General features: G+C 36.3%; 1 protein-coding gene across 1 annotated transcript in view; it reads right to left on the bottom strand.

Moving 5' to 3' along the window:
- ARHGEF28 (Rho guanine nucleotide exchange factor 28) overlaps positions 1 to 15,523 on the bottom strand; it is a gene marked incomplete at its 5' end in the record, with an annotated part of 30,923 nt that overhangs the window by 2,564 nt on the left and 12,836 nt on the right. The window contains 5 exons of the mRNA XM_015820149.1: positions 9,929 to 10,223; positions 11,336 to 11,812; positions 14,547 to 14,594; positions 14,696 to 14,734; positions 15,098 to 15,183. Coding sequence (XP_015675635.1) covers positions 9,929 to 10,223; positions 11,336 to 11,812; positions 14,547 to 14,594; positions 14,696 to 14,734; positions 15,098 to 15,183 — 945 coding nt within the window. The remainder of the gene's footprint in view (positions 1 to 9,928; positions 10,224 to 11,335; positions 11,813 to 14,546; positions 14,595 to 14,695; positions 14,735 to 15,097; positions 15,184 to 15,523) is intronic.

Here is a 15,523-nt window from a genome sequence, read left to right as displayed (position 1 = left end):
ATCACCCTCCCATCGTCATCCTTAAAGTTTATCAAGCTGAGACTGAGCGCTTGTATACCAGAGAATTGTCTTCCCAAGGACTGAATGCCTTCATTACAAGCACAGCGTGAGTGTATTTATGTTCAAAAACAAGCACAGCATGAATGTGTTTATGTTCAAAACTAACTTTTTGAAAGGAGGGCAAATTTCAGCCCCATTTAAATGCTTTGGATTGAAACACTAAAAAAACAAAGGAAACCTATTCTTAACGCTTTCCCTGTCACTGTAAGCTTTTTAGGTGACTAATAAATTCAAAGGGATTTAAAAATCCCCCTCTGAGACTAAAGAGACTTTCAAATATTCAGTACTATTAATACCTACAAATGAAAGTATTATTCTTCAATGTACTTCCTGAACACAAAATATTCATATAAAAATATGAATATTTACAATCAATGTAAAGCAGCACATATGTAGCCTTTGTCCCCAACAACTTTGAGATTCATCTCCCACAATCCTCAGAGAATATGGCTATTCAGTGAAGGGCACTACCTCGGCGCTGTCTGATAAATTATGTTTTCTAAATATTTTGGGGTGAATCTTATAGATTCCATGTTAGAACTTCCAGGAAGAAATGGCAGACTGAAGCCAGCTCCATGAAAAGTGGAGCTGAAGACTGGGGGGCAATGAACACCTGGCAAGAAGACCAGTTCCTCAATAATTCCTTTCTGGACAAGGAGAGGACTTGAGAGCACCCACAAGTTGCTCCTCATGAAGGTAGCAGTCTCTGGCAGTTTTAAAGATCTGGGAAATAAGAAAATAACCATTTTGAGCAGTTGGTGCCTTTGTAAAGACACTGGCCTTTCTTCAGAGTCTAACAATTGCTTTTAATACAAACAGTACAAAATTTATGGCCCAATTACTTGACTCAGCATAAGCAACTTTTTACAATGGCCAGGCAGAAAAGATGTTAAGTTTCTAAATGCTGCCTACATAGTATAAACCTGAAGGGTAATAATTTTTGGTAAAGGCTGAATTTGCATTTAGCAGCACCAGCTTCAAATGCCTAAGAACTTTTTTCAGATATGTGTCTGACCCAGGGAGATGTCACTAGCTAGCACTTTCTTTATTGCTAGTCACTGAACATATCTTCACTTCTGGCTACAAAGTCTTCTTGAGAACAAGCCAGCAGCATCTGAAAAGCCTCTTAAATACAGTATCATCTTTTAGCTCCCAATACAAGAAATCCGAGAAAAGTTAATGCCTCAATAGAGTTTATACTAGGAGAATTTATAGTCCATAAATTATATTTATATATATAAATATATAAATACACACACACACACACACACACACACACACACACACATGAAGATGTTATATATTCAAAATGTTCAAAATATTTACTTTGAAATAAATATCTCACTGTCTTTTAAGGTATAGTATCATCCAAAAGGATTATGTTTTTTCTGAGAAATTCAAAATGAATTGTTAATATAATGTATGTACTTTCTGAACAACTCAATAGGGTACATACACATCAGAAAAACTGATCCTATAAAACATGTACTGTATCTTTTCCAGGGTTGCCATGACAGCACTATTCTGAATAATGCATAATTTAAAGGCAGTTCTGTACTGTTTCAATTTTTTTATGCTCTTAGTTGTTTAAATGTGAACTTAAATGGACTCGTGAACTTAAATGGACTCCAGAAGATAGTAAAGGACAGGAAGACCTGGAGGAACGTTGTCCATGGGGTCGCGATGGGTTGGACACGACTTCGCAATTAACAACAAGTTGTTTAAAGATATGGGATCCAATATCAGGGTCATCAACCACTGACCTTATAAGAAGGGACTGAGCGAACTGGGAATGTACAGTCTTACTGTATGGAATGAGGTGAGGACTTAAGCAAGCATCTTACAAAGAAAGCAATAATACATTTATTCTCATTCTATATGCAGAACATGGAATAACAGAGGTTTAGGAATACAGATTCTAGTGAAAGAGTTATTAAGTATGGTAGCAACGAGCAATGATTAGTGGCAGCCTTTCTGATAAGAGAGCAAGACACGGATTTGTATTGGAAAGTTCCATAAATGAGAAAGTATTTAGAAGAAAGTGGAAAGCACCAGTCCTTGGCTGCTATTTAAGTAAGCAGGCATATCTTCAGTCTCCCTGACAAAAAGCATGATTTTTCCCATGTGTGACATCATCATTCTGAAAGTGGAACAGGAAATCCTGCTGCTGCATTGCTTTCAAAGTTCACCTTGAAAATGGCACAGTTCTGAGACACATCCAGGGCACAACAGATGGCACAATTGATTGCTAAAATACCACAGTGGAAGTAAATCCATTGTACTTTTACATGTCATGAGAAATGTCATACCATTCAATAAACAAACAAAAAAACTATTTTGAGTGGTTTGTACCTGAACTAAGACATGGATGTTGAATGTTTTTGGTTTGTGTAGTTGGTTTCTTTTTCTAGATATGGACGAACATGTGATTGCTCCATAAAAAAGTGGAGCACTGAACGGAAGGGGTGGGGGAGAAACTGTGCTACGGGATTTCCTTACTGATGGCATCGGTAGACATCAGTACCTGAAAGCCTGTTCTTTATTATGGAGACCATTGCTCTAAGGAACAGGCACACAAGTCAGTACACTGATGTTGACTGATAAAAGTGGGTAAGGAAAGATCGGGGACAGTCAGCTAATGGGATTTGCTTGCTGGGTCACCATTACAGATGGAAGGCAGAGATAAGGGGAAGGCACCAAGAAGGTCAGCGTTGGACAGTCTAAGGAGGGAAAAGAAGGGGCAGCTTACATCACCTTTGTCCTCTATGCTCAGTAAAACACTCTAGGAATCCTCTAGATCAGTGTTTCTCAACAATGTCAAGTTTAAAATGTGTAGACTTCACTCCCAGAATTCTCTATAGTGGCTAGGGAATTCTGAGAATTAAAATCCATATGTTTTCAAGTTGCAACGGTTGAGAAACACTGCTCTAGATTTTTTTTTGTTTGAAACAATATAATCAAAACAATGCTTCACCAAAACATATTTTCATTTTGTGTAGATCTCTAATCTCCAGGGACTGGAAATCAGCTCTTCAATTACAATCAAAATTTCATATGCTAACAGCTATGCGTTGTGGGGGGGAAAAAATCAAAAGCTCTGCAATTATCTTCTCTAAGAGCCACAATGATACTGCCATAATGCCCCAAAGCAAACATCTTTTGGAGAAGAGCCACAGGTAAAATCAGAAAATATGTTTATTTACATCTATTTCTGAAAACTTGTGCCATATTTGTAAATAAATAGAAAGTGTTTATGATCAATTTATCCAAAATCTGAAGGTATCAGACCCAAATCTTTTTTTAAAAAAATTTGAAGTGAAAAAAATGAGAGAACAAAAGGCATATCATTTTAGCTGTAAATAGTTAATCTAATGCAATTATTATTCAAGTATATAAATATTTCTAATACTCCTTCATGGTTTCTCATAGTGTGTTCCCCTTGGTTCTTCTACAAACTAAGGGAAGTGAAATGCCAGAAGAGACATCTGGAGTATCTATTATAGATCCCTTGGTCAGATCAATAAGAACTGCAGTTTTTAGGGTAAAGCGTCTCATTCCTATTCAGTATTAATCCTTTACTTATTCCTTTCCCATCTACTAGTTGTTTGTAATCTGGCCGTTCTCTCAAGCCTTTGGATAGGAGTCAATTGTTTCATTAACGTATGTTTATTTGTGCTGTTGGCTGGATTTGCCATCTTGTTCTTTATCTTGTCTTTGTTTTTGCTAGCTTTGGCCTTTTAAATTCCATTTTTGTTATACTGTGAACTTCCCAGAGTCTGTTGTTGGGAGTTGGGTGACATATACATTTATAATTATTACTACATTATTCTGGAGTTGGGCAGCATCTAAACTGAATAAATTAGGATTTCCTAAAGAACACACAGCTTTACTACTTACCTTTCGCCTCATTTTATGGTGCTTGCTAGCTCACTTCTATTGTTCTCTCAAATTCATAGTATTAAAGCTGCCTTTCCTTTCAGCTTTTGAAGATTTGCAGTATAATTATACACATGCACATGATTCATTCAGTATTCTTCTAACGATGAACATACCTTTTATTGGCTTGCTTCTTTCCCAATTCATTAAACACAGCTGGGCTCTAAATAAGGAATACTGTAATGAAAAGGGACTATAGAGTTTTTAAAGGTATCTCTGTGAATTTACCATGAGGGGGAAGAAACAGTTGTCCTGCCGAGGGAATATTCTGACAATCACCTTGATCAGTGTTTTAGCTTTTTGTGAGCCTATAAAGAAACTCTTTCAAAAAAGACATATGAACTGTGCTTACTTTTGCAGCCACTAACCCAGCTAATTAAGTGCTCTTGTCTTCTTTTGAAATGCGACAATTGAGAAAAACATTATTTTTATTTCTCAGTGAAGGAAAATCCAATCCACTACAGATCTTTGCAATCTTGCCAATTGCTGTCCATGAATTTGGACAGATGATAAAGCGTTAGAATATTTAGTAGATTGTTGGGGGCAATATCCTGACAGCATTTTAATATAACTGTAGAAGAAATCTCAAATTATGACTATTTCTGTTCTGAGACAAAATATATTTCAGGCTCTCATTCTATTGCTGTATAGAAAATATAACAGATTCAATGCATATTGTTTATTTATTTTGTTTATTTTATATTGTTTATTTATTTATTTACAGAGTCAGCATATTGCCCCCAACAATCTGGGTCCTCATTTTACCGACCTCGGAAGAATGGAAGGCTGACTCAACTATTCGAACTGCCAAACTGCTGGCAACCAACAGTCGGTAGAAGTAGCCTGCAGTACTGCATTCTAACCACTGTGCCACCATGGTTTATATAATCTATTAAATCTAACACCTTATCATCTGTCCAAATTCATGGACAGCAATTGGCAAGATTGCAAAAATCCTTTTGAAAAAACAATTGTGTTGTAGTGGATTGGATTTTCCTCCACTGAGAAATAAAAATAAAGTTTTTTTCAATTGTCTCATTTCAAAATAATTTAGCTGACTATAACAGTTTGTGAAACTTTTTTCCTCTTTTCTTTGGTATTACACTGTCATATAACTTTTTTATTTATTTATTTATTTATTTGCCATATGCCTTAAACAAATGGTGATGTTATTCCCAAAGGCATAATTTCCCCATAATTCACTTCCGTTAAGAAGCCTGCAAAGAAAACTTCATTACAGTTGTACATGAAACTCTGTAATCCACAGACTGGAACTTGGCTCAAATATGTTATCCTGATAAATAATTCAGATACTTCCATTTTCTGCAGTTTGCACATAAGTATTACTAATGTTATTCTATCAACCAGACATTCACCTACATGTTTGAGTACTGTTCAGTTTTAAAACATGTATTTTGAGCAAAATTATCTTTAGATTGCCAAGAAGCGTGACAGTAATGTTCAGGCTTGAAAAAGATCAGGATTCTATGGGGAAAACATTCTGAAAATTCCCACTGCAGGCAACAGAAGGTTATTTATTATTGTTCACTTATTATTTATTTCATTAAATTCATTATAGCTGCCCACTCCTACGTTCTCTGGGCAGCTTACAAAATCTAATACTAAAATAAAGCAATTAGAAATACAGAGAAGACAAAACAGTCTGACTCTTAAAACACAGCATGATGGGGAATCCTGTCACCATCAGCCCTGGGACCAAAGTCTGGTCTTAAGGGCTGTATCCTAAGTGAATGGGTACCATCCTTAACTTGGGAATGATGCTGTTCCAAAGGACAGGGGCCATGACAAAGAAGGCACATCTTACCTCCCATAAGATAACAATATTTAACAGGAGGGACCTAGAGCGCACCCATGCTGCCAGAACATACTGGGTGGGCAGAAACAGTGGAAGAGAGATAGCCAAACATTTTGTGTATTATTCTTTTGGAATAGAAATAGTCCAGAATTTCTTGTACAGAACCCAGAACCTTATAACAAGGTATGCACATTTCATTTAATTGATAAAAATCAAGTATATAAATTAAGTGTTGCTCTTTATTTGAACTGGGCTTTTATTTGACTGATAGCTAGCACAGATCAACAAGAGTCCATATTTTGAGGACACAATTCTTTGTGATGATGAGGAAGCAGAAATAATCTACTGTTGATTTGCTTAAAGTTGTTGTGTTTAAGCAGCAATAATGAGAAAGACAGAAATGTATTTTGGAGGAAACCAGATGGTCTCTCAAATCAAAGCACATTGAAGAAAATATTAGAATTCATACCAGTATGTATGGATTTCATAGAAGAAAATTCCTCCAGAAAAAAAAATACTTATATGGCGCATACATATATGCTTATTTGAGTTTCCAAAGCAAATGTATCTATTTTGTGTTAATTGCAGGGTGAAACTAACAGTTTTCAATCTTCTCCCCATTCTGGATCACAGCTCAAAACACTCTGGCAATCTAGTTGCATATAAGATATAAGACTGACATCAGGTAGACCCAGAAGTTATCATTTTATCTTTACAAGATAAACTTTTTGTATATTGTTTATATCATGTATTCCCCCTATATACCAAACAGAATATTTTTATAAAAGCTGTGTAAATCCACACATTTAAATCTTACGGAAAACATTATCAAAATTAATAACTTTATATTAAAAAATAATTCTTCTGGAAAAGATCCTCTGCTATGAAATAATAATAATCTTGCAACATGAGCTTTATTATTTTGAAATATACTGCACATTAGGAGTGCTTGCTGCAAAATATAAGGGAAAATATGGTTCTTTAAGAGTAATTGTAGTTCTTTCCCAACATTGTTTAAAATAAAATGTCAATACTAGACTGCCCTAAGGCACACAGAAAATAATACAAATCTGCTCAAGAAGCAATTTTTAGGATTTGGAATTGCACCTTCTCTTCATGAAGTAAACATTAAAAAGCTCATCAGTTGCCTTGCTACTGAACTATTTTGCTGAATGTTAAATACAGAAATTGTTCAATTACCACAGAAATTCAATGCGGTAATTTGTATTAGCTGAAATTAAAAAATAGGTGAGCTGAAATTGCCTATTAGGATGGAAGTTTTGAACTACAGCAACATGCTGGATTTTGCTAAATATCCCTTGTGGCCCAAGAGCTACAGAGACCAAAAAGAGCTATAGAAGTTTCTCCTGTGCCAACTTCTAGTTGAAGTCTCTCAGCTGTTGCCCACTTCTGAAACAAAGTTCTGTGATGCCACCAATTTCCTTCTATCCTATTCTGAAGTTGAACACATTTCAAGATGAGCACATTTCAAGCATTTTTATGAAACATGCAAGGGATTCTTTGTCCATTATTTTATGAATTATCTATAACCAAAAGCCATACCTTCCCAATCCAAAGTAAGGAAGATGGGAATTTCAGGATTTCAGTTTGATTATTCTTTTAAGTGCTAAAGTTTTCTTGAGTTACAGTTACTTGCTAACGTGAATAAAAACTTCTATTAACTCACCACTTGGGTATATGTATAAGAAAAAGGAAAAAGTGAAAGACTTCAGACATTCAAATTTAGGATCCCATTAAAAATATTCACGGGAGACTAAATTTAGCTCCGGGTTCATGAATTATATTTTATTTATTTATCAAAGACAAATGTGCCATTTATCATAAATAACTATTATTGTACTTCAAGAGCTATTCCTTCAGCAATTTAAAAATATCAATTTCCACTTTGCTTAACTATGCATAAGCTATATAATTTTCTGTACATCTCTTTATTACTGTAAATAACCAGTCACCCTATTGAGCATTTAACTGGGTTTCATTGAACACAACATTTAAAACCCAAAGATGTAAACTTTCATTTCCTTCCTATTCCAATTAATCAAACAACTGGCTATTAATCTACATAAAAGAAGACAATGATAGCTTAGCATGAATGTAATTTCTTTCAATCATTTTCTTTCTGCTTTTAAGTTAAGTGACAGGCCTTTTGTTACAAAGCCTGTAATATCTAGTATTGAGTTTTACCATTTGTAGGAACTTGCCTCAAGGCCATTTGTAAAGCATATGCACTGAAACCAACAATTTCCAATTATGTGAACAGCAACCTTTAAATTCTCAATTAAACAAATCTATATATGCATATAATGGAGCAAATAAACTGTCCCCACTTGTAAACATTTGCATTTTCTTACAAGTTTCTCAGAACTAATATTTCTGGGGAAAGCAGAATATTTATGAGATTACACAGTAGAACAGGGGTCTCCAACCTTGGCAACTTTAAGACTTGTGGACTTCAACTCCTAGAATTCCTCAGCCAGCTTTGCTTTGCTGGCTGAGGAATTCTGGGAGTTGAAGTCCACAAGTCTTAAAGTTGCCAAGGTTGAGGACCCCTGCAGTAGAACAAATCTGGTACTCTGTAAAACCTGAAAAGCATTAAACATTTTAAATTTATCTAATCTCATTATTTTATTTTATTTGCTAAATCGTTTAATACTGTATATACATATGACACTCTTTTAGATTTGATGTCCTTATAAACATCAAATCTAAATGAAAGTCTATGAGAGGTCCTAAATTATTATAGTCTGTTCTGATAATACATTCATTGTAACTTTCTAGAAATAAAACAGGAATCCAGTGGAATCAATAATTATAATACCCATCATACTGTCACTTTGACAATAACAGCTAGTTGTATTTAAAACAGTGAAAAAGAAAAAGAAAAAAGACTTCCAACATATTAATTCTAATATAATTATTAAAGAACCATTTTGTGATTCGCATCCAAAATTTCACATGCTGGAAAATGTGTTATGTAACTGAAGGTAACTGCACAGAACTAATTCACATAATGCAACATGAATCCAAAGATTTTTAAGGCCTAAATATCATAATTCTTGCATGATTCCTCAGGCTCCTTAGGAGTAAGAAGAGGACAAGGATACCCTGAAACAATATCTAATTTCAGTGTCCCATTCTTAATCAAACTTACTGAAATTGTCATGTTTATCCATAACTTATACTATGGCTTTAATAAGTTGAATCAAAGTATTGGCTTTGATACATGTGGAAGAATGACACTACTGAATATAACCCCCCAAAAAATTCTGTGTTTCCCAAAAACGATTAGGTTAAAAATGAAGACCTTACACTTTTTCCAAAATGTTGTCACTGATCTTATATTAGAAATAAAATATAGCAACATGTTACAGCAATAGCACTTAAATTTATATAGCGCCTCTTAGTGCTTTATAGCACTTTCTAGGTAGTTTACAATGTCAGCATATTGCCCCCAACAATCTGGATCCTTATTTTATCGACCTCGTAAGAATGCAAAGCTGAGTCAGCCTTGAGCCTATCAAGATCAAACTTCTGTATAGGCAAAGTTAGCCTGCAATACTGCATTCTAGCCACTATGCCAGTACACTTTTCTGAATCTGAGTAGTTGACTTTGGTTACATGTGCAGCTTTGCATTTGATTTCAGATTTTATCATCTTGAAACTATTTGCCAAAGTTGTTTTGTGATTGGAAAGCCGTAGCAAGCACATATTTGCAATACCTCATCTGTGCTACACTATATATAGCAAAAACATCCAAAGCCAGGTCCTCATATCCTATAATTTGCTACTATATATACACAGCTAAGATATTGACTAGTATGGGTTTACTAGACCATCACGAGGGGAAATTGGATGAATCAATATTCCAAACCTTAAAAACAAGCTGCTTTCATATTTGTTTCTGTTTTGTCTCTGGATTTGGTTGGGTGAAGGAAGATGCATCAAATTTTCATCTTAAAAAAAGATATTTTTCATATTTTTCCTGATCTTAATAGTAGATTTAAAGATTTCAATAAATAAGAATACTCAGAAAAAAACAGACTTTACTTTTTCTGTATGTTATTTACTAGATATATGTATTGAATTATAACTTACGATTGTTACAAGCATCTGACTGATTCGTGTTGGAAGAAGTATGATGGCGGGGTCCCGTCGATTTTGAGAGATCAGCAGTGCATGTTTGCTGACAAGAAATATCCATGTTGAAGTTGGCCTGATTTTCAGTTCTCCTTGGTAGCTCTGACTCTGTTAAATTTACACTATGCCCACAGTCTTGGTAAGCTAGAGAATTTGATCTGTTGAGGTGGTTTAATGACATCTGTACTAGGGTTTCTTTTATGATGGCTGAATTCTCACCACAAAAACTGTCCAAATGAAGAGGTCCCATTATCTGTACACAAAAAATACAAAAGGAAGTCTAAGCAGGCAAAATCTTCACCATTTCCTGCCACCATAAATCTCTGTCCTGTATCTTGAAATAATTAAGCAGCTTTGAACAAAAAAATAAAAATAAAAAAACCTCAACTTATTCATCTGTTGCCAAGATGAGAATCAAGAGTAGGGTAGCAAGTTCATGCAATGCACAATTTGTGGAAAAAATAATAATTTAACACTTAAACAAATTCACCTGATGAAGGAAGGGAGAGAGGAAGGGAGGGAAGAAGGGAGTGGAGGGGGCATGTTTTGGAATAGGATTTTTTTTTCTCCTCTTAAAAATATGTGCTATATTTTTCTCCAAGTGAGCACTAGAATAGACTGCTATCACTTGTCTATGTTTTGTCTGCTGTTTAAAAAGAAGCTAATTTTTAGATTATCCTGCTTCTCACATTATATAACCTGTAAATGACACCTGTAAATGATAAAGCACGATACTTAAATTATAGTCCATAAACTACAAAAACTCTAAAACAAAAATTTTTGCTATCTTCATTCCACTGGCTGACACTTCCTGACACTGGATAGATAGAGAAATCCTAATAATCTAAGTGGCACTCCTCACTTCCCACTGCATATTATAGAAAAGACCCCCAAAGGCCCATTCAGAGTGAGGACTTCATGCATTTCTCTATTGTATTGTACTCTAAATATAAGGTCGTTTTCCCTCCGTGGTACTCCACTGTCAACGGCTTCCTTCGCATCTTTTCAATTCCTAGATCTTCCTGATCATCCTGAATTATCTATCAGAATGGTACAATGGCTTTTCAGTGGTAATGCCTGAAGTTTGGTACTTCTAGTAAATAGTAGTATGAATGCCTGAAGCTTAAAGCAATCACCATAAATTATTAAGCTCATTCCAAATTATTATTCTCCCATCAATCTTTATCTCTTTTTTTCTCAGTAATATAAATAAGGTAGGGATTCAGATCTTATCTCAGCCATAAACTCAATGGGTTCTTTAATAGTCCTAAGTCTCATGTGTTAGCTCATCAAACTGGACTACCTCAGGTGGGGCTTGACGGAGATCAATCACCAAGTTCGGTAACGTTTGGAAATGCTGCATACCTCGTTGTTTCCCGATGAGATGACTGCTGGCAAATTGCTTTGATGGTTGTGTTTCCAGTGGTGCAGAATCTTTTGCTGCAACCTGACAGTTTCCCGTTCCTTTTCCACCATCCTTTGACTCTCTTGGAGTCTCTCTAGGTTCTGTTGGTAATCTTGCAACTGGCTATCCAGCTCTTCACGGTTTTGGCAAAGCAACTCTTCTTGGCTACAGCACTCTTTCTCTTTCTCCAGCAACCTGCTCTCTCTTGTCTCATGCACCTGTTGCTGCTGCTCACACTCACGGTGCCATCGTTGCTGCTCTTGCTGAAACTGCTGCTGGAGTTTATGAATATTTGCGAATTCCTCTTTTACGTTTCTGTGTTTTTCTTGTTCGAGAAAGAAAGTGCTCCGTGGGCTGTGGCTCAAGCTGCATCTTTCATGTTCCTGCAGAAGCAGCTTATTGATCTCAATGTGAGTGTCCTGGATAGTCAAGGCTGCCTTTTCATCAAAACAAAATGCAGCAACAATTTGTTTCAGTTATTCTATTCATTTTATAAAGTATCAAAACATTAAATGCATAATAGCCTTAAAAAGAAAATTCCACATGGAAGTCTAAGATAATGTTTGTTGTTTTATTCATTTAACATACTGTTTCCATTTTCAGATAATAACATGTGTTCATTTTCTGCACTAATTCTATGATTAACGTTATGGGTTTTGGCTCACTATACCTTACAATTTTACAAATTCTGGCTTATCTGGAAATAAAGATATTCTTAAATGAGACAGGAAGTGCTTTGAACAGGTCTCAATATATATATATATAAAAGTAAAACTGCAGTATAGCAGTTAAAATGTCAAGGTGTAATCAATCAGACCGGTCTGTCTGAAAAACTTCCTGTATATATATATATATAAGATCAGGATATATATATATATATATATATAAGATCAGGACATTAACATTTGGACAATCTAGTTAGAACTGTGAGAATTGTAGAGATTCTAGACATACAGCCCCATTCAGAGCCCCATTCAGCCCCAAACAGCCCCATTCAGAGCGACAAATAGAGAATGATTGTTAGTGGCTGCAGATGAGCTCTGAAAATGTTTTATTCCCCAAACCACAATTCAATAATGCCTATATTAGAACTGGGCCAAATTTCCAATCAACCAAATTTCTATATGATTGCCAGGAATAGCAAATGACTTGATGCCTAAGAATCAAACTTCCAACAGTGAAAAATCCTGGAAGTTTGCTCATTATCCCACCATTTCAGCCAACTTTAACAAAGGCGTCCTATAATTTGATTTTGCAGGTTTTGGGGATTCACAGTTATCTTTGATCATTCTTTCTGTTCACATGAGATGAATTTGCTTGGCTAGAATTTTTAAGTATGCTTAATTTTATAATCCTGAATTACATTTTATAGAATGTTTTCCTCTTTATAGTCTTATTGCATATTTTTATTTTCTTATAGACAATAAATACATGCATGATGTTTAATATCTATTCAGAATGTTCTGTAAACCAAGGCTTTTCAACCAGTGGTACGGGTACCACCTGTGGTACATTGGCACCTGACAGGTGGTATGCGACCATCCTAGAAAAGTGGTAGCGATGGAGGGGAATGAGCTGAACCGGTGACAGCACCGCACAAGCCTGAGCGAGAGATGGCTGGAGCTGCATGGCTGTCAGGGATCAACAGAAGCGCCAGGATCAGCGCTTCTTCAGGGCTGTCAGGGCTCAGCGGAAGCACAGGATCAGCGCCAGGCTCCAGCTGGAGCTCAGCACTGACCCTGGCGCCTCTGCTGAGCCCAGGAGAAGCGCTGATCAGCTGGAATGTTGCAGCATCTCCAGGGTCTTGTGATTTACATTCAGATGTTTGGCAACTGATTCATATTTATGACGGTCACAGTGTCCCAGGGTCATGTGAAGTGACCAAAACCTGCTGCAACCACCCAGCAGACAGGGGGAATAAAAACCAAACACCCCCCACCCCACCCCCGCTGCCAATCCTCAACAGAAATGCTCACAACAATGAAAACCTTGGACAGGAGGAAGAGCGCCGCTGGGTGGGCAGGCAAGTGTCTTGCTCGGCTGTGGCTTGGGGGGCACTTTTTTCAGTGCCATTGTAACTTCCAACAGTCACTAAGCGAACTGTTGTAAGTCGAGGACTACCTGTACTTCATCCCTTTTTTCCTCTTTTTTTTTTTGGTCATCAAGTTTTTGACACCTTGCTACTCGGTGGTACTCGGATATTGCCATATCCTAAAAGTGGTACAATGGGTGAAAAGGTTGAAAAACCCTGCTGTAAACACTCTTCAAGGAGAACCCACTAACTTCAGACTTTAGAATTGTAGTAGAGACAATTCAGGGGCCTGTCACCTCAGTCATGGTCAATCAATCATGTACTTTAGGATAAAATAGATGCTACATTTAAACTATATTAATGTTTTCCCCAAATGTGATATCCAAAAACAAAGACAGCACAAAAAGACAATCAATGCCAGTGCAGACTGTTTCTACTAAATACTAACTTCTAACTAATCCACTGTATAGTAGTTTGTAACCCTTTGTAGTTAACAAACTATTTTTTTCAAAGAATAGGATAATGTTCAGAGAAGATTTTTATAAAGAGGCCACTAAACTGTTAACAAAGCAGAGACATCACCCTGCCAACAAAAGTGTGTATTGTCAAGGCCATGGTTTTCCCAGTTGCAATGTATGGATGTGAAAGTTGGACCATAAGAAAGGATGAGCGACAAAGAATTGAGGCCTTTGAACTATGGTGCTGGAGAAGATTCCCTTGGACTGCAAGGCGTTCAAACCGGTCAGTCCTAGAAGAGATCAATCCCGACTGCTCTTTAGAAGGCCAGATTCTGAAGTTGAAACTCAAATACTTTGGCCACCTAATAAGAAGGAAGGATGGAGAAGAGAAGAGCCTAATGCTGGGAAAGATTGAGGGCAATAGAAGAAGGGGACGACAGAGAATGAGGTGGCTGGATGGAATCACTGAAACAATAAGCGTGAACTTAAATGGACTCCAGAAGATGGTAGAGGACAGGAAGACCTGGAGGAATGTTGTCCATGGGGTCGCGATGGGTCGGACACAACTTCGCAATTAACAACAACAAAAACTGTTAACAGTGCTTTGAAAATTGGAAAAGCTGTTTGAATGTACAATTTACAATTTACAAAAATCAATTAAATTCACAAAGCAATAATCACCTGAATGCTGTATAAGAGCCGTGTTAAATTCTGGATAGTCTGCACAACCTAAGGAAGAAAGGAAACATTGAGGATGAGATAGGAATTACAAAACATAATAAACGTAGAGTAGGGAATATTAATAGATCACTGTAAGAGAACCATCTTACCTCAGTTTGGGCAGAAGCAGGAAAGCAGGCATTTTCTTCCTACAAACATATAATTACATTAGACTATTTGTGGCACTGTACTGCCATCTTCTGGTCTGCCGAGGAAATTATTTTAAACTTTTGCAAATATGGTGTAGTACAGGGGTGTCAAACATCACCGGGAAACCGTGCCCACCCCATTCCTCCGATACATTGCACGACATCATGTGACATCGCGAGTTTGACATGTCTGGTGTAGTAGGTCATGCTCTTGATATTAAGCAGCTATTTAATGGCAGCTTTGAGGGGGAAAAGGCATAAAGACTAGATAAAGTGAAAGTACAGACAAAAACAGAGAATAGGAAAAAGATTAAATTCAATGCCTAGATAATGCAATGCAATGTGCATATGAATGTACAATACCTGGTCTAGTATATCCATTTCTGCTATACTGTTTTCATCATGCATATCAGAATTACAAGTTTCTTTCTCTACCTTCAGTTCTGTACCTAGAGATTAATGCCAACAGGAAAAATAAGACTTAGAATTGAACATTTAAATGCATGTCTCTCTTTAATTATTTTGGATTCGATATATTATTTCTAGCATTCCACTCACTTAGCTTTGTTTTTTTCCCTTTTATTTATTTATTTATTTATTTAATTTAATTTATATGCCGCCCTTCTCCCGGCGGGACTCAGGGCGGCGCACAACATATTTAAAACCAAAACATATATACAATCCCCCCCTTAAAACCGAATTAAACCGAATTTTAATGTTGTGTCTTCCAAATTCCTAAAAAGCCCAGTATAAAATCCACCCTAGGTCAGGTCCGCTTGCTGAAAGAGC

This window comes from Protobothrops mucrosquamatus, unplaced genomic scaffold (genome assembly GCF_001527695.2).
Source record: "Protobothrops mucrosquamatus isolate PMUCROS unplaced genomic scaffold, P.Mucros_1.0 scaffold1076, whole genome shotgun sequence".
Taxonomy (NCBI): Eukaryota; Metazoa; Chordata; class Lepidosauria; order Squamata; family Viperidae; genus Protobothrops; species Protobothrops mucrosquamatus.
This window is presented reverse-complemented; position numbering and strand designations above follow the sequence as displayed.